The sequence below is a fragment of the Podarcis pityusensis genome (genome assembly GCF_964106645.2).
Source record: "Podarcis pityusensis genome assembly, chromosome: 12".
Lineage (NCBI taxonomy): Eukaryota > Metazoa > Chordata > Lepidosauria > Squamata > Lacertidae > Podarcis > Podarcis pityusensis.
This window is the reverse complement of record NC_138037.1, coordinates 48,437,553-48,455,262: the sequence shown is the minus strand read 5'-3', so window position 1 is coordinate 48,455,262 and position 17,710 is coordinate 48,437,553. Positions and strand designations below refer to the sequence as shown.

At 43.8% G+C, this 17,710-nt stretch overlaps 1 protein-coding gene and 1 long non-coding RNA gene across 3 annotated transcripts in view; both read left to right on the top strand.

Annotated features, from left to right (window-relative positions):
* LOC308460098 overlaps nt 1–17,710 on the top strand; it is a 146,384-nt gene that overhangs the window by 24,011 nt on the left and 104,663 nt on the right. The window lies entirely within an intron of this gene.
* TGM4 (transglutaminase 4) overlaps nt 1–17,710 on the top strand; it is a 28,620-nt gene that overhangs the window by 1,703 nt on the left and 9,207 nt on the right. For both annotated transcript variants that reach the window (XM_080975868.1, XM_080975867.1), the window contains 8 exons: nt 6,040–6,219; nt 7,253–7,359; nt 8,000–8,129; nt 10,339–10,457; nt 13,110–13,217; nt 14,599–14,773; nt 16,351–16,489; nt 16,796–16,899. In XM_080975868.1, coding sequence (XP_080831994.1) covers nt 6,040–6,219; nt 7,253–7,359; nt 8,000–8,129; nt 10,339–10,457; nt 13,110–13,217; nt 14,599–14,773; nt 16,351–16,489; nt 16,796–16,899 — 1,062 coding nt within the window. The remainder of the gene's footprint in view (nt 1–6,039; nt 6,220–7,252; nt 7,360–7,999; nt 8,130–10,338; nt 10,458–13,109; nt 13,218–14,598; nt 14,774–16,350; nt 16,490–16,795; nt 16,900–17,710) is intronic.

The window sequence follows — 17,710 nt, the reverse complement described above, 5'->3', positions numbered from 1 at the left end:
TATGTCAATGCAGCCAGGTCTGCGTAGCTCATCAATTTTTCTTGCCACTGTTCTTTCGTTGGGATTTCCTCGTTTTTCCATCCTTGTGCTATCAAGGAAACAGGGTAAAGGTCCTATTTTCTTATCAGCATGACTAATAGTTTTTAATGGTTTTGTGAGCACGCATGCCAAGTAAAAAGCAAAAAAGCAAACAGGAAGCATTTAATTAAAGGCACAGTTGCTCTTTGAAAATAGTGCTTTCCTGTACATACTTTCAAGTACTGTTTTATTGCAGAAATAAAATCAGGGTTTTTTGGAGGGGGGAATTAGGGGGAAAACACAGAAAACACTATAAATGTCACAATGACATTGTGTGGATTCTCTGTAAAAGGTTTAGGAGCCGGTTGTGGCAATTCCAGAGAAAAGGGCTAGAGTAGAAGTAACCTGTCTTTCACATATGCACGTCAAAAGATGAAGAGAGGCACAAAAGCACACCTGAAATCTGTCCATGAAGAATGCAAGCTAAGCGTCCATTGACGTAGAACAATTCCCCGGTGTTGACAGTGTACGCAGTTTTTGAGGAGCGGATCATGCATGACTAGCCATAGAGAATAAATTCCTCTTGTACACATTTTCCCCATGCCAAATTATTACCCCTTGTTTCCTGTTCTTGTTTGCGTAACAGAGAAGAAAGCCTTTACTAATTCCCTTTTTATTTCCTTTAAAAGGAACTTCTCCACTTTGTAATGAGCAAACAATTGCGGTAGGCATTTGATTAGAGGATATTTCTGGGGCACCTTTATTATATCCTTCAGCTGTGGTGATATTACCGTATTGGCCTGAATATAAGCCTTAGTTTTCTTTTCTTTTTCAAAAATTTTGACCGTGAAATGTTAAAGTGCAACTTAAATTCACAACCTTACAAAAATGGGCTTTTACGATATCGCTGCTGAAACAGACCTACGGTAAAACGGAATGGGTGTGAGTGCCTGCGGAATTTTAAGGGAGCGGCTTATATTCGGGTATTGTCCTTCCCCCCCCCTTGAATTTTAAAGGTGTGGCTTAAATTCGGGTGAGGCTTATATTCGGTTGCGGCTTATATTCGGGCCAATTTACGGTATAAAGGTGATATCAGACATATCAGACATAAGCTAATCAACTTCCTTCTATATTTAAAGTAAAGAGAGAGGGGGCACCAAATTGGCAACCCGATCTTTGCCACACTTGCTATGCTGGCATAAGTGGAAGTAGTATCTCTTCCAGCAGAGACAACCGAAATCTGGGGTGTTCTGGGTCAATTTTTTGTCCAACGGTGTGAAGAAGAGAGGAGGATTCTAGATAGAAAATGGCAGAGAATGAGCTCTTTCAGAACAGGAGCCAAAGTGGTTCTTTAAAGATGTTGTTGGACTACAACTCCCACCATCCCTGACAATTGGCCTTGCTGGTTGTGGCTGATGGAATTATTATTATTATCATTATTTATTATTTATACCTTGCCCATCTGGCTGGGTTTCCACAGCCAATCTGGGCGGCTTCCAACAGAATATTAAAATACAATAAACTATTAAACATTAAAAGCTTCCCTAAACAGGGCTGCCTTCAGATGTCTTTTAAAAGTCTGGTAGTTGTTTTTCTCTTTGACATCTGATGGGAGGGCGTTCCACAGGGCGGGTGCCACTACCGAGAAGGCCCTCTGTCTGGTTCCCTGTAACCTCACTTCTCCAGCGAGGGAACCGCCAGAAGGCCCTTGGCACTAGACCTCAGTGTCCGGGTAGAACGATGGGGGTGGAGACGCTCCTTCAGGTATACTGGACCGAGGCCGTTTAGGGCTTTAAGGTCAACACTAACACTTTGAATTGTGCTCAGAAATGTACTGGGAGCCAGTGTAGGTCTTTCAGGACCGGTGTTATATGGTCTCGGTGGCCGCTCCCAGTCACCAGTCTAGCTGCCGCATTCTGGATTAGTTGTAGTTTCCGAATTACCTTCAAAGGTAGCCCCACGTGGAGTGCATTGCAGTAGTCCAAGCGGGAGATAACTAGAGCATGCACCACTTCTGGCGAGACAGTCTGCGGGCAGGTAGAGTCTCAGCCTGCGTACCAGATGGAGCTGATGGAAGTTGTAGTCTAACTCTTATCTGGCGGGTGTCTTTTGCCTATCCGTGAAATAGGCTAGAGCTACCTGTTGCTCAGGGACACGGATGTTGCTGTGGGTTAAACCACAGAGCCTAGGACTTGCCAATCAGAAGGTCGGCGGTTCGAATCCCCGCGATGGGGTGAGCTCCCATTGCTTGGTCCCTGCTCCCTGCATCAAAGTGCAAGTAGATAAATAGGTACCGCTCTGGCGGGAAGGTAAACGGCATTTCTGTGCGCTGCTCTGGTTCACCAGAAGCGGCTTAGTCATGCTGGCCACATGACTCGGAAGCTGTCTGCGGACAAATGTCGGCTCCCTCGGCCTATAGAGCGAGATGAGCACCGCAACCCCAGAGTTGGTCACGACTGGACCTAATGGTCAGAGGTCCCTTTACCTTTACCTTTACCTGTTGCTCATTTGCTGAGATGTGTGGGCCTACCCATTTTCTTTCAAATGGCCAAGAACATTGCATTGCTAAGAGTGCCTGGACTAAAATTGTCTACCAAAAACTTCACTCTTGTGGTTTATCACAACAACTACTCACGCTGGGTTTTAGTAAAGCAAGCAATTTAATTTAAGTGCCTATATGATATCGAGTGACAGAACAACCTGCCCGCAATAAGGGAATTTTGCCTGTGGTATGACTATTTTCCACCTAGTCATCTTGACTCTCTGGTACCCTATCTGCATAACTTAATAATTCCAAAATATAGATGCGCCTTTACTTTGCAAGATTAAATATACTGCCTTCGGCTGTACTTGAGGGACGATTCCAAAAAATTCCACTAGAAAAATGATTATGTCCCTATGGAGATGGCAGTACCGAATCGGTGGCGCGTGTCCTTCTGGCTTGCACTCTTTATAAAGATTAGAGGAGTGAAGTTATCACTCCACTATTATTGTCCATTCCGGGTTCCCCAACCGCTGTTACAATGTCCTTTCTCTTGGCAGATCAGGATGAACAGGTTGCAAGGCTTTTAGCCGGGGCAATTAGAATAAGATCCATTATTTGACTATTGCTCCAAACCCCAAAAATGTATTTTATATAATTGACTTTTTACCTTTATCTTCTGTATACCACATTTTGTTTGTTTTATTGCCATGGCTGGTGGCTGATACAAATAAAGATTTATTCATTCATTGCATTGCATTGCTAAAACCTACTCCTGCTGGTTTCTGCTGCTACAGACAGCGAGTCAGCCTCCCATAAAAATAGAAAGCATGCTTAAACTTTCTGCTGGTGTTACTAAACGTCATCGTAAGCGGAATGAAAGATTTATATTCTGTCTTGCATTGAGTGGCACAAGCAAATCATACTTTCTATCCGCCGATCCACTATGTTAAAGTAGAACCTAAGAATCTACCCAAGCATGTAATAAATACTGCCTAGAAATGTAACTTTGAGAGATGTTTTAATAGGTAAATCTGTTTTACAGCACGTATTTTTGAAAACTGCTAATTTTATTTATATTTGGTGGGGGGGAATGGTTAACTTGTTTCTAACATCTAACATTTTATTGGTAATTTAATGCAGTGCTTTTTTTCAAAAAAAAATGTTTAGGGATACTCTCATTTTGGCTCAATTATAATTTCCCCCCATTCCTTATTAAAATTTTGGTCTTCCTGATTTCTGATTCTTCCGGATCATTTTTGCCATTTCGGCATAATCCATCAACTTAATCTGCCGTTCTTCTCCGGCCAGGACTTTGTCCTCTTTCAATCCCATGGCCAATAACATCTGCGCAGCTTGGGTCGCATACATAAATAGTCTTTTCTGCTCCATTGGGATTTCAGCGCCTAGAATTCCTAAAAGAAAGGCTTTGGGTTTTCTAGAAAAAGTTATTTTAAACATTTTTTCCAATTAATTATATATCATTTCCCAAAATTCTTTTACTACCTTACATGTCCACCACATATGATGGGAAGGTGCCTTCTTTTTCCTTACATTTCCAACATATATTTCACCCTGACTAATCCACTTTTCCAAACCCCACTGTAAAAAAATAACGTGTCTAGCTCACAGTCAACTCAAGGTCCGATTGAGAGATTTATTAATGGGAGGGAAGAGGTAGCCTTTCAAAGTTAGAATGGTCAACATTTGCCTGCAAAGGTGTGCCTGTGCCTTTTAGTAACTGTACGGCAGGGAGACACGCAATAGTTAGCACATCTGTCATCACATCAATGCAACAATAGTTTAAAAAAGAAAGTGTTTGCTGTCCCCACTCCCTCTCTCTCTCTCCCTCTCTCTCTCTCTGTACATGTCTTAAGTGCCCTGGACAGGTATAGCTCTAAGAAGCAGGAAATTGCTCATCCAGAAATGAGAATAAGGCCATGGTGTTTTTGTATTGACTTTCCGTGGCCAGTTCTGCAACCAGCTCCTGGGGAATCAGAATGCAAGTTTGGGCAAACCTAAAACGACTGTTAGGTGTAAGCACAAAGATGGCATGGGATCATTTCTATCTCTCCTTTAATGTTAAGTAAAGGTGGTATCAAAAACTACAAACCTGTGTAATGTTTCTTACGCAGGTTTGTAATATCAGTACTAAGGCACTGAAAGTAGTCTCTGTTTCTATGCAGTGAGGAGAAAGCCCCTTCCTCTGCGGCCAGCACAGAAACGCAGGCTGCTAGCAGGGTAGTAAAAATATTTGCCTTCTCCTAAGCAGACTGGCATGGGACGTGGGTGGCGCTGTGGGTTAAACCACAGAGCCTAGGACTTGCCGATCAGAAGGTCGGCAGTTCGAATCCCCGCGACGGGGTGAGCTCCCGTTGCTCAGTCCCTGCTCCTGCCAACCTAGCAGTTCGAAAGCATGTCAAAGTACAAGTAGATCAATAGGTGCCACTCTGGCGGGAAGGTAAACGGCGTTTCCGTGCGCTGCTCTGGTTCGCCAGAAGTGGCTTAGTCATGCTGGCCACATGACCCGGAAGCTGTACGCCGGCTCCCTCAGCCAATAAAGCAAGATGAGTGGCGCAACCCCAGAGTCAGTCACGACTGGACCTAATGGTGAGGGGTTGCTGCATCTCTCCTCCGCTGGCGTGCTGCGTTCCCATGCTGGGTACAAAGAAGGGATGCAGGTGTTAGACCACAGAGCCTAGGGCTTGCCGATCAGAAGGTCGGCGGTTCAAATCCCTGCAACAGGGTAAGCTCTCGTTGCTCTGTTCCAGCTCCTGCCAACCTAGCAGTTCGAAAGCACACCAGTGCAAGTAGATAAATAGGTACCACTGTGGTGGGAAGGTAAATGGTGTTTCTGTGCGCTCTGGTTTCCATCACTGTGTCCCATTGCACCAGAAGCAGTTTAGTCATGCTGGCCACATGACTTGGAAAGCTATCTTTGGATAAACGCTGGCTCACTTGGCCTGAAAGCAAGATGAGCGCCACAACCCCATAGTTGCCTTTGACTAGACTTAACAATCCTGGGGTCCTTTACCTTTTGTAAGCTTATACATGTTGTAGCATTAACATTGCTTTTAAACTTCAGAAACCACCAAGCTGAATGAGACGCCAGCCTCCTCTAATACGCAGGCAAACATGAAAACCATTGCCCTAAATGGCCTCGGCCCAGTATACCTGAAGGAGCATCTCCACCCATCGTTCAGGCTGAGGTCCACCTCTGAGGGCCTTCTGGCGGTACCCTCATTGTGAGAAGTGAGGTTACAGGGAACCAGGCAGAGGGCCTTCTCAGTAGTGGCACCCGCCCTGTGGAATGCCCCCCCCCCAGATGTCAAGGAGATAAACAACTATCCGACTTTTAGAAGACAGCCCTGCACAGGGAATTTTTAATATCTGGTGTTTTATTGTATTTTTAATATTTTATTGGAAGCCACGTAGAGTGGCTGGGGAGACCCAGTCAGATGGGCGGGGTATAAATAAATTATTATTATTGATTGATTGATTGATTGATTGATTGCTGCCTTCTTTGCCATCCTTTCCAGGTGATCCGCTGAAGGTTACTGGAATCGATTTTCTCCGAGAGCAGAATACCCGCCTCCATCACACCAGCGACTACAACAACAGCAGCCTGATTGTGAGACGTGGGCAGCCTTTTGAGTTGAAGCTGACTTTAAGCAGGGAGCTGAACAACAATGACAAAGTCACACTGCAGCTCAGAATTGGTAAGCGAGCAAAACATGGCTTGATTCATCCCAGGTTGTCTAGGAATACAGCAGAGTAATTCAGACATTTATCCTTCAGAGATGCCACAATCTGCTATCAGGGTCAGGCAGACACGGTGGGCAAGTTCAATAAAATTTGCAAGTATTTGTTTGGTTTCCTAAATAGCTTCCAATGCGGATATTTTTATATGTTTTGAGAAGAGAAATGGAACTCAAGCGGGGAACCAGAGCGGGAGATCCATGTTGTCGTTTATTATTCCACTGATTTCCCAGGTAATCTCTTCCAGGTAGACTACCATAGAATCATAGATTGGAAGGGATCCTGTTATGTACTGAAGTTCTCACCCTGGGCCAGCAGGGGGATACTGTAGATAGTTATGCAAATAAGGGATCGAAAGTGACGTTCAGTGATTGGATAGTTTTAGAAAATTGTTACAGTTACATTGTACTGGAGCTCTATATGAGCAGGCTGACTGAACCCTTCAGTTGAGTTCTGTTCTGGCCTGTGAATAAACAAGAGCTGTTTGAAGAATCGCTGTGTCGTCTGATATGTTCACCCACAACTTAACAGATCCCAAGGGTCTTCTAGTCCAATGTGGGAATCTCAACTAAATCTCTTCCAGGAACTGATCACATTGAGAGTTGCTTGGCTTTAGCAATGTAACAATATCATAATCTTTGAAGCCACGCTACTCCTTGAGTACAGAAAGAACAACACACACTGCTAAGCTTTTAATTTTTCTAAGGATTAGAAACAGGAACGCTTTGTTTAATCGAGGGTTTTGTGATTCTACATCAGATGCCAAATTGTGTGGTAAAGAGATTGTGAATACAATGTACTGCTTACCTCCTGGGACTGTTGTATTAGAGGAAACACACAAGCCACTTAGCAAAATTATTTTGCATCCTTCTCTGCGCAGTAGAAAATGCTTCAGAGATGGGGCCTAAAAACAAAGGCTATTGTCATATTCGCTGCTGACACTTTTTTTGGGAATTTATTGATGATGTTCTTTGTGAATTTGTGTCCTTCCAGGTGAAAAACCAATGCAGTCCAATGGGACTCTTCTATCCATGAATGCAAGATCAGGACAGACAGATCAATCCTGGAATGCCATGATTTGTCAAACAAATGGGAAGGAGGTACATATGTTTGGGTAGCCTAGACTGAAATGGCCATTTACATTTTATGGCCTTCATGATATCCAGAATGTGATATAGGGGTGTTCAAGGGACCTAGGTAATCAAGACCTGAGTTCAGTTGCGTTCCAACTTGGGGGGGGGGGAGCCCTGTTTCTATGTGTGGTAGGACTTCTGAGAGATGTCCCTTCTGTAAGTTACACGTGAGTACCCAGGGTGGCACTGTGGGTTAAACCACAGAGCCTAGGACTTGCCGATCAGAAGGTCGGCGGTTTGAATCCCCGCAATGGGGTGAGCTCTGCCATCCCACTTTCCAGCTTCCATTATTTGCATCTCCAGTAGAAGAGGTTCAGTAGAACAGTTTCTTCTCTCTTTAACCAGAATATTTTTGTAATCTGCTTTGAGGTGTTTTTGTTTTTTGTTTTACAATCAATTGGTGTGTGAATTTTATGAAATAAATAAATTGGGCAGATGTATTTAATGTTAGTTTTGCTTGTTCCGTATTTTCTGGAAGCTGTTTGTTTAATAACTAAGACACTAGACCATATGGACTAGGGTGTGTTCACATTTAAATGGAATAATGGGGATACCTAATTATCATGTACACTATTATAGCCCTATGATGTTCTTGTGTTTTTCTTAGTGCCGCATAGTTGTAACCAGTCCAGCAGATGCAATTATTGGAAAATATCTTCTAAATGTGATCACGGGACCTAGCGTTTATACTCCTGATAAAAAATGTGTCTACGTTTTGTTCAATCCCTGGTGCGAAGGTAATTCATGTGACCTAATGAGATTTAATTCATATTGCTATAATATAAGGTTAACTTTAAAAAATGTGTCTCTTGTTTAGCTCTTCCCTTCATAAATGCAATGAAAGCTGGTTTTGCAGTGATTCTATGAGGTGTATGATATTTTTTAATGAGGCCATCAGGTTATGAAACTTCCTTCTGTTGCTGCTCACAGTATAATTATTGCAACCCAGTTTAAACGTAAGCAGGGGTGCATTTCAACACCCTGAAAAATTGCCCATAAAACCCTGCCTGTGGGACATTTAAAACACATGATGTCTCTCATGGAATCTTGGGAGTTGTAGTTTTCCCCTCACAGAGCCACCATTCCTAGAACCATTAAGAAACTACAGTCCCCAACATTCATCTGCTTTGAATGCTGTGGAGACAAGAGTTTTATTTGGCGTTCTCTTGGGATGAGTGGATAACAACCGCTCTGTTCCAATAATGTGTTTGAAAATATTGTGCTTGTGAATGAACAGAGCCAGTCGTAGGAGGCGGGTATAAATGGCATAGTTGCTACTGGGAATCTGATCTGTTTTATTGGCTGTCTGCTTCGCAGCCAAATTTACCTCACGTTAAACCGCCACAAAAGGGTCATGCTTTCAGCATGCACAACAGTTGGCAGAAGTAGTTCTGAAAAGCAGCAATATTTCCCCCTCTTTCTGGTGTGCATGCTCCCATTCACCCACTCTCAAACTCAGTGCTGTTTTTCTAGAAAAAGAGGTGCCATAATTCACCATGAACGCCTCCCTTGTTATAATGGCAATGGCACCCACCTGAGAGGGGCCGGAACTGAGTTCCAGAGAGTTCCGGCTGGGGAATAAAGCCCTGGTCAAACTAAGGCTCAGTCCTTACCCAGATGGGAGCAGTTTCTGGAGAAAAGCAAGGTCCCTTGTTTGCACAAAGGAGTGAGTTAGGCAGCCTCTCCCCGAGTCATGGATGGAGTGAATCCAGCGGAGGCAGATTCTTTTTCCCTTTTCTTTTTTGGTAAATATTTTTATTGAAAGTTTTCAACACGAGGTACAATAAAGCCAAACAAATCTTTAAAAAAAGGGAAAAGATACAGAAAAGCCAAAACAAGAGAAAGAAAGATAAAAAACAAAAAAATAGAGGCAAAGGATAAAAGAAAGAAAGAAAAAGAAAGAAAGAAACTCTCTATCACAATATAATTTATCCATATACATAAAAGTAGACCTTTCCCAGCTTTCACCTGGGAACTTCTGTTTCTTCCCCCAGCATCCCACCCTGGGAGATCCCTTTTTCTCTGTCTCTCACACCAAGCCCCTCATCATTCCCCCGTCATCTCTCCGTGTATGTCTTCGCCAGTCCAAGATAGCTGGTTCTATTTTTAACTTTTAGAAGTCCTCTAAGCTAAGGGCAAAAAAAGAGGGGAAAGTAAAGAAAAAAGAGTCAGATTCTATATCTGATTCAAGAAGAGGTTTATTCACTGAGCCTCTTGGGCTTGCCGATCCGAAGGTTGGCGGTTCGATTCCCCACAATGGGGTGAGCTTCCGTTGCGCGGTCCCAGCTCCTGCCAACCTAGCAGTTCGAAAGCACACCAGTGCAAGTAGATGAATAGGTACTGCTGTGACGGGAAGGTAAACGGCGTTTCTGTGCACTCTGGTTTCCATTACCGTGTTCCGTTGCGCCAGAAGCAGTTTAGTCACGCTGACCACATGACCCAGAAAGCTGAATGCGGACAAACGCCGGCTCCATTGGCCTGAAAGCGAGATGAGTGCCGCAACCCCAGAGTCCCCTTTGACTGGACTTAACCATCCAGGGATCCTTTACCTTTTTTATTCAATTCTTTTCTTCTAGAAAAAAATGGTGTGAGTACACACCATGAAGTTGTTCCAGTAAGTGCCACACTTTTAACCAGTGCTTTTCATCTAGAAAAAAGTGTTGGTACTTCATACCATTGAGTATCCCCAGAAAAAAAGCACTGAACATATTTTATAATGAGAAGAAGAAATATCTATAGTGGGCCATTTTGTTAATGTGGGTGGGATCCATAGCTGGGACTGGAAAGCCAAGAACACAAATTGATAGTTTTGAGCCCATCAGTGTTCTTATCTGTCTATCCATCCGTTTCTTACTGTCTAAAAGCTGCAAGTATGTCGTTTGCCCAGTTTCTCCCCAGTTAGACTTCCTGAAAAAAAGAATTAACACACTCACATATTTTCTTTAGCGGATTCTGTCTTCATGCCTGGTGATGCTGAAAGAGCTGAGTACGTGCTCAACGACACCGGCTATCTCTACGTTGGATCAACAAAAATGATACGTGGAAGACCTTGGAATTTTGGGCAGGTAAAGACTCGCATGTTTCTCTTTCTGTCTGGATGTAAGCAGGTTGCAATTTCTGTGTGAGGTTCCAGCCACCACAAACAAAGCCTTGGAATCCTGTTTAGGCTTGGGGTTGTTTGTTTTTTGAGATGGGGGGAGAGGAATTTCAGGAACGGGGACATGGGGAGGGGGGGAAAGGACATCTTCACTTGTTGCACTAAAACAATCAGTTGCCCGATGATTCCTCACATAAAATATAATATCTAAATTCCAACAGTCGCAAGCTGAGGATCCTGGCGCCAGTAGCAAACCGCAATGTACAGCGCATGTACGGCGTCGCACGTGTGCATTGTAACGACGCCACACATGCGCTGTACATAGCGGTTTGCTGCTGGCGCCGCTCGAGTGCTGTACGTACAGCGGTGGGATCCCTCCACCGCCACTACAGCTGCATGTAGAGGAACTTCCATTCGCAGCTGTAGCGGCAACGGAGGGATTCCGGCACTGTCTGTACGGCGCTGGAGTGGCGGCACTGGCAAACCGCTATGTTCAGCGCGTGTGCGGCGTCGCTACGTACAGTGCATGCGTCATATGTAGCGATGCCACACATGCACCCTATGTAGTGAGGCCCTGCCCCGGGTGTCACGACACCTTCGTTTCCCCCTGTTTTTAGGGTAGGCCCATGTTACTTCCAGGCACTCAAAAACCTAAGTCCTCTGTTAGAGAAGCCTGCAGCAACAAAAGAGCATTTTGGAGTGCTGTTGCTCAATGTTGCAGACACTGAGGCGCCATGCATTGCTTTTCAGGGTATTTCATTCCAGCCCCACCAACCCGTTTTCTGTTTTTCCTCCTAACATTTGATCAACATCCCCTGACCCCCTGAGCAACTTACAATTTTGTACGCAGCCCAGAGAAATAACTCCTTGGCATTATTGATAGAACAGCAACTAATTTATTTATTTATTTATTTATTTATTTTTTATTATTATTTTATTATTATTATTACAGGCGCTGTGGGTTAAACCACAGAGCCTAGGACTTGCCAATCAGAAGGTCAGCAGTTCGAATCCCTGTGACGGGGTGAGCTCCCATTGCTCGGTCCCTGCTCCTGCCAACCTAGCAGTTCAGAAGCACATCAAAGTGCAAGTAGATAAATAGGTACCGCTCTGGCGGGAAGGTAAACGGCGTTTCCGTGCGCTGCTCTGGTTCACCAGAAGCGGCTTAGTCATGCTGGCCACATGACCTGGAAGCTGTACGCCGGCTCCCTTGGCCAATAAAGCGAGTTGAGTGCCACAACCCCAGAGTCGGTCACGACTGGACCTAATGGTCAGGGGTCCCTTTACCTTTTTACCTCGGGTTAAGAACTTAATTCGTTCTGGAGGTCCGTTCTTAACCTGAAACTGTTCTTAACCTGAGGTACCACTTTAGCTAATGGGGCCTCCTGCTGCCGCCGCACGATTTCTGTTCTCATTCTGAGGTAAAGTTCTTAACCTGAGGTACTATTTCTGGGTTAGCAGAGTCTGTAACCTGAAGTGTCTGTAACCTGAAGCATCTGTAACCCGAGGTACCACTGTATTATTATTATTGTTATTATTATTATCATCATCATCATTATTATTATTATGCCTTGCCAGTGAGGACAATAGAGGATGTGTTGAGGGTAAACAATAGGCTTTGGCCTCTGACACTCACCAGTGTCTGCTTTTGTACCACATCTACACAATACCATGTCAGTTGGATGGGGGACCGCAAGTTGAGATTCCTGAATTGCAGGGGGTTGGACTAGATGACCCTTAGGGTCCCTTTGCAACTCTGCAACTCTGAAAATTTGCATTTAAACAGATTGTATTCCTACCAGTAGAGGGCACCCAACAATTCTCATCAGGCTTTTCGAAAGCCTTTAGAGACGGAATTTGTGTGATGCACTGCTATATTTTGTGCATGAAAAAAGAAGACCCCTTTATACATTCATAGATGTTGTGTGTCTCAAATGCTTTATGTAGGCATCTGTTGGCATCCGTCTGCCTCAAGAGACAATGGAGGAGTATGCCTTTGTGTAGGGCTGCCGTATGTCTGCGTTTTCCCAGGAATCTGGCTGCAAAATGCTGTCTGGGCAGATTTTCGGTGAATCTGCAAAATGTTCGGGCAATTATTATTTTTTAATGCTTAAAAAATCCAAGAAGAGCCCTCGGCCCCCAATGGCAATCTACTTTTGGGGAGTGAAGTCAAACCATTGGAGAGTTATAGCACCTGGTGTGGCTATAGAGACCGATACGGAAGAGACATGTTTCGTTGCAGCTGGGGCAGATGAAAGCATCTGATTTAACATCTACAGATCTCTCTGTGCTCCACGCAGCAGTCATTTCTCCTCTGCTCACTGCTGTGGATGCATGATATGTCTGTCTCCAGACACTGCTGTTCTCTTCCAAGGCCGCCGATTAAATATCGTTCACTGCCGAACAGCAGCAATGATTTTAGAGACAGTCCCATTTTTCCTTCTCCGTGTCAACACCGCACATTTCGCAAGCATTGAATTCATTTGAAGTTTGCGTATGACGTATTGACATCTCAGCAGCAGTTTTATGCTGTGTTAATTGAAGGAAAGGGTGTTTGTTAGTTTGTTTTTCCTGCGATGCGCAGCTTAAATGTAAGACTTTGCTTTCTGTCTCAAAACAGTTTGAGGAAGATGTTTTGGACTGTTGCATGTACCTTCTGGACAAAAGCCAGCTCAAACCAAAGGCAAAGAAAGATCCCGTGATCATCTCCAGGGCCATGTCAGCATTGGTAAGTCCTTAAACGTATCTCTTAACTCAAGATTGGATTCTTTGGGGTTAGGACAAGAAATGGGGAAGGACAAATACTGTTATGTACTGAAGTTCTCACCCTGGGCCAGCAGGGGGATACTGTAGATAGTTATGCAAATAAGGGATCAAAAGTGACGTTCAGTGATTGGACAGTTTAAGAAAGTTGTTACAGTAACGTTGTACTGGAGCTCTATATAAGCAGGTTGACTGAACCCTTCAGTTCAGTTCTGTCCTGGCCTGTGAATAAACAAGAGCTGTTTGAAGAATTGCTGTGTCGTCTGATATGTTCACCCACAATTTAACAAATACCTTCAGATCATGCTCTGTATACCTGTCATGGCCATAGCATAATACAGAGCTAGGGAGTGTATGGCCTTCCAGAGCTATAGCTCAGTGGTAGAAATTTGATTAATTAATAATAATAAACTTATATGTCGCCTATCTGACTGGTTTACCCCAGCCACTCTGCACGGCTTGCTTTTTTCCTCTTTTTTTGGAAATATTTGTTACTGGTTTTCACAAGAACAAATTTAAAATAATAAAAAGAAAAAACTCTTAACATATCCATATATGAGATTCTCTGAATCTTGTGACTTCCCCCCATCCCCCTGCATGGGTCCTTAAAATAATTTTTTTTTAAAGCTAAGTATCATTACCTTCTCCACAGTTTTCATCTCCCTAAATTATCCATGTCTTTTGTTTCTTTACAAGTCATTTTTAAAGTCCAGCTAATGTTTTTATTTGTTTACAATGGTCTCCTAAGTAAGTTATGAATTTTCCCCTTTTTTTAAAAAAAAAGTCGTTATCTTCTTGATTCCTGAGTCTCCCAGTCAGTTTTCCCATTTCAGCATAGTCCTGTAGTTTGGCTTGCCATTCTTCCCTAGTCAGGACTGTTGGTTCTTTCCATCTTTGGACTAGTAGTATCCTTGCAGCTGTTGTTACATATATAAATAGTCTTTTCTGGTCTTTTGAAATGTCGGAACCTGTAATTCCTAGTAGAAAAGCTTCTGGTTTTTAGACAAATGTTATTTTAAACATTTCCCCCCCAATTCATTGTATATCAATTCCTCTGTGTGGCTTCCAGCAAATTAAAACACAACATCAAACGTTAAAAACTTCAGATGTCTTCTAAAAGTCAGATAGTTTATTTCCTTGACATCTGATGGGAGGGCGTTCCACAAGGTGGGTGCCACCACCGAGAAGGCCCTCTGCTTGGTTCCCTGTAACCTCACTTCTCGCAGGGAAGGAACCGCCAGAAGGCCCTCGGAGCTGGACCTCACTAGATGGACATGCTCCTTCAGGTAAACAAAGCCATTTAGGGGTTTCGCTGTATGGTTCTGCTATCTTCGTTTGTTTTTTAGGTTAACTCCGAGGATGATCGTGGAGTGGTGTTTGCAAGCTGGTCAGGGAAATATACTGGTGGTACACCGCCTCTAGCCTGGACAGGAAGTGTCCCCATTTTGCAGCAGTATTACAGAACCAAAAAAAGTGTCTTGTATGGTCAGTGCTGGGTTTTCTCTGGAGTGCTTACCACAGGTGAGGCATGCATCTTGGAGAGAATTCAACTAACCAAATCGCAAGCAGTCTGCTTTTGATGGATAGAATACAAGAAGCTGGGAAATAAGAGTGGGGCTGTTTCCCTCAACCAAGCTTGCAGGCTCCCCACTAATATCTTGGAAACAGGGTAACAGGCAACTTCTGTTTCAGTGTATCTGAAGAAGTGTGCTTGCACACGAAAGCTCATACCAAGAACTAACTTAGTTGGTCTTAAAGGTGCTACTGGAAGGATTTTTTTTATTTTGACTATGGCAGACCAACACGGCTACCTATCTGTAATTGGAAACAGGGTGTTGCACTAGGTCAGGGGGTTGCCCACCTTTTGGACCCCAGTGGGCACATTTCAAATTTTGAGGAAGTGCTGTGGGCGCCAGTCACAAAATGGCTGCCAGGTTGTGCCACAAAATGGCTGCTGTGAGGGGAACTGCACGTAGTATACCATTACTACTGTTCCATTACCCCAAAAACTATCTCATGCTTTCTGTGAGAAGTCAGCTATGTCCCACTGGTCCTGATTGTAGAGGTCAAAGGGGATCATTCCCTTGTACCAGGAAAAATATACAAGCTATCTCTCTTGCACACAGACTCACTTGCTGCACATTTGCAGGTCAGAGGCACGCAAGCGTCTCTGCTTCTCACTCAAAAACACACACATCTCTCCCTGTCCTTCCCTTCATGGTGGTGCCTGCTGCCAGCTCCACTTGCTGCCAGCTCCACAGACCCGGTGGGCAACAAGAAAGGAAATGAGATAGGCCACTAAACAAACAGGGAAGCCACTCTTGCCAACTCCCTCCCCAGTGCCCAACAGCAGCAAGGAAGACCTTTGTGGGTGCCATGGTGTCTGCAGACATCATGTTGGAGATTCCCCGACTAGATGGACATTTGGTCTGATACTACAGGGCTTTCCTTATATTATTCAGTTTGAAGCTCTAAAACTGTTGTACAACTGCACCATTGAGGTCACGGCACCATTTGCCCTCCTATTCCAGCCCACCCTCATATCTCCTTCTGGGAACAGAGCTCATTCTTATCCCTTGGAATATTCCCCCTGATTAAATTCTGAACTCTTGATACTGCATAGAGAAATGTTCCCTGATACCAAGATGAGGGATTCTTTGGAATGCAGACAGAGAGAATTGATAAGAACTATGATCTGTTGTGACCTTGACGGAAGCATACAATAGATGAGCCTTCTTGTGTTTTGGCTCATCTTCCTCTCTCTTTTTTTCTTTCTTCTTTTTTCTTTTCTCTCTCCCCCCCCCCCTTTTTTTCTCATCCTTCTTCTTTTCTTTTTCTTTTTTCTTTCCCATAATGGCTTATGTTTTATGCCATGTACTTTGATATTTTTTGTAATTTTTTAGCTTTTTTCATTATTATTATTGTTAAGTAATTTTCTTCTGTAATTTTGGATGTCTATATTTATATGTATTTGTTTAAAGCAAAATAAAAGTATTTAAGAATAATTTTTTAAAAAAATAATTCTGAACCCTAATGGGTGTTGAGTGTGGCTGAAAGGAGCCAGCTGAATCTGGAGCCGACATCCTTCTCTGTTTCAGTTATGCGCAGCCTGGGGATTCCAGCCAGGAGCGTGACCAATTTTGCTTCAGCTCACGACACAGAGGAAAATCTTAAAGTTGACATTTACTTGAATGAAAACGGAGGAAAAATGGAGAATCTAACAACAGACTCGATTTGGTAATCATCGCTACAGATTACTAACTAACTCTTTCTGAAATTCCCACTCGTGGGGAAAAATGGTTGTAAGGAGCAAGTTGAGAGCCTAACCCTTATTGCATTTAATATCATCCTCTCCACCCCATCCTTGGTCTAGTTTCATATACTGAGATGCCTGGAAATTCATCAGATTACACTGAATTGTTAAATCGATGGCCAGTTACTATTTATGCCTTCCTATACCGTCCAATTCTAATGTCTGTTTGATCATGAAAGTACAGCTGATGATAATTTTTGATTTTAATTCTGAAACCTGACTGAATACAGGAACTTCCACGTATGGAACGATGTCTGGATGAAAAGGCCGGATTTACCAAAGGGCTTTGATGGCTGGCAGGCGATTGATGCCACCCCTCAGGAAAAGAGCCAAGGTAAGACTTGGCTGAAATTTGCAGGAATGGATGTCTTCTGTGCAGATGAAGCCTGCCAAATTTCAGACAGACAGGTGCTGTGTGTGTGGTGTGCATGCGCAAGCAAGGGAACTCTTCAAAGTTTGGAAGTAAAGAGATTTGTTCAGTGTTTTTATTTGCAAATACCACGTATGATAATATTTCCTGGTTGAAAATCAAAGCTGTCAGTCCCAAAACTAAACCTTCCTTCTTTCCCATCTTCTCTTCTGGTGTTTTCATTATATGTAGAGCTTGGGGATATGTAACAATTTTAAAGAAACAGTCTTGAGTTCTCTGGACTGCTGCAGTTTCAAGGCGGCCCTGAAGTTTAGTTAGCAGATTTAGTGAGTTGCAGATGCCTTGAAGTGCATTTGATTCATCTTGGAATAAGTCTAAGCCGAAGGCCAGGCAGAACAGCTCTGTCTTGCAGGCCCTGCAGAAAGATGTCAAATCTCACAGGGCCCTGGTCTCTTGTGACAGAGCGTTCCACCAAGTTGGGGCCAGTGCTGAAAAGGCCCTGGCCCTAATTGAAACCAATCTGACCTCCTTGAGGCTCGGGACCTCCAAAGTGTTGTTATTTATGGACTTTAAGGTCCTCCGCGGGGCATACCAGGAGAGGCGGTCCCATAGGTACGAGGGTCCTAGGCCGCATAGGGCTTTAAAGGTCAAAACCAGCACCTTACACCTGACCCTGTACTCCACCGGGAGCCAGTGCAGTTGGTAAAGCACTGGGTGAATATGCTCCCATGGCAGAGACCCCGTGAGGAGCCTCGCCGCTGCATTCTGCACCCAC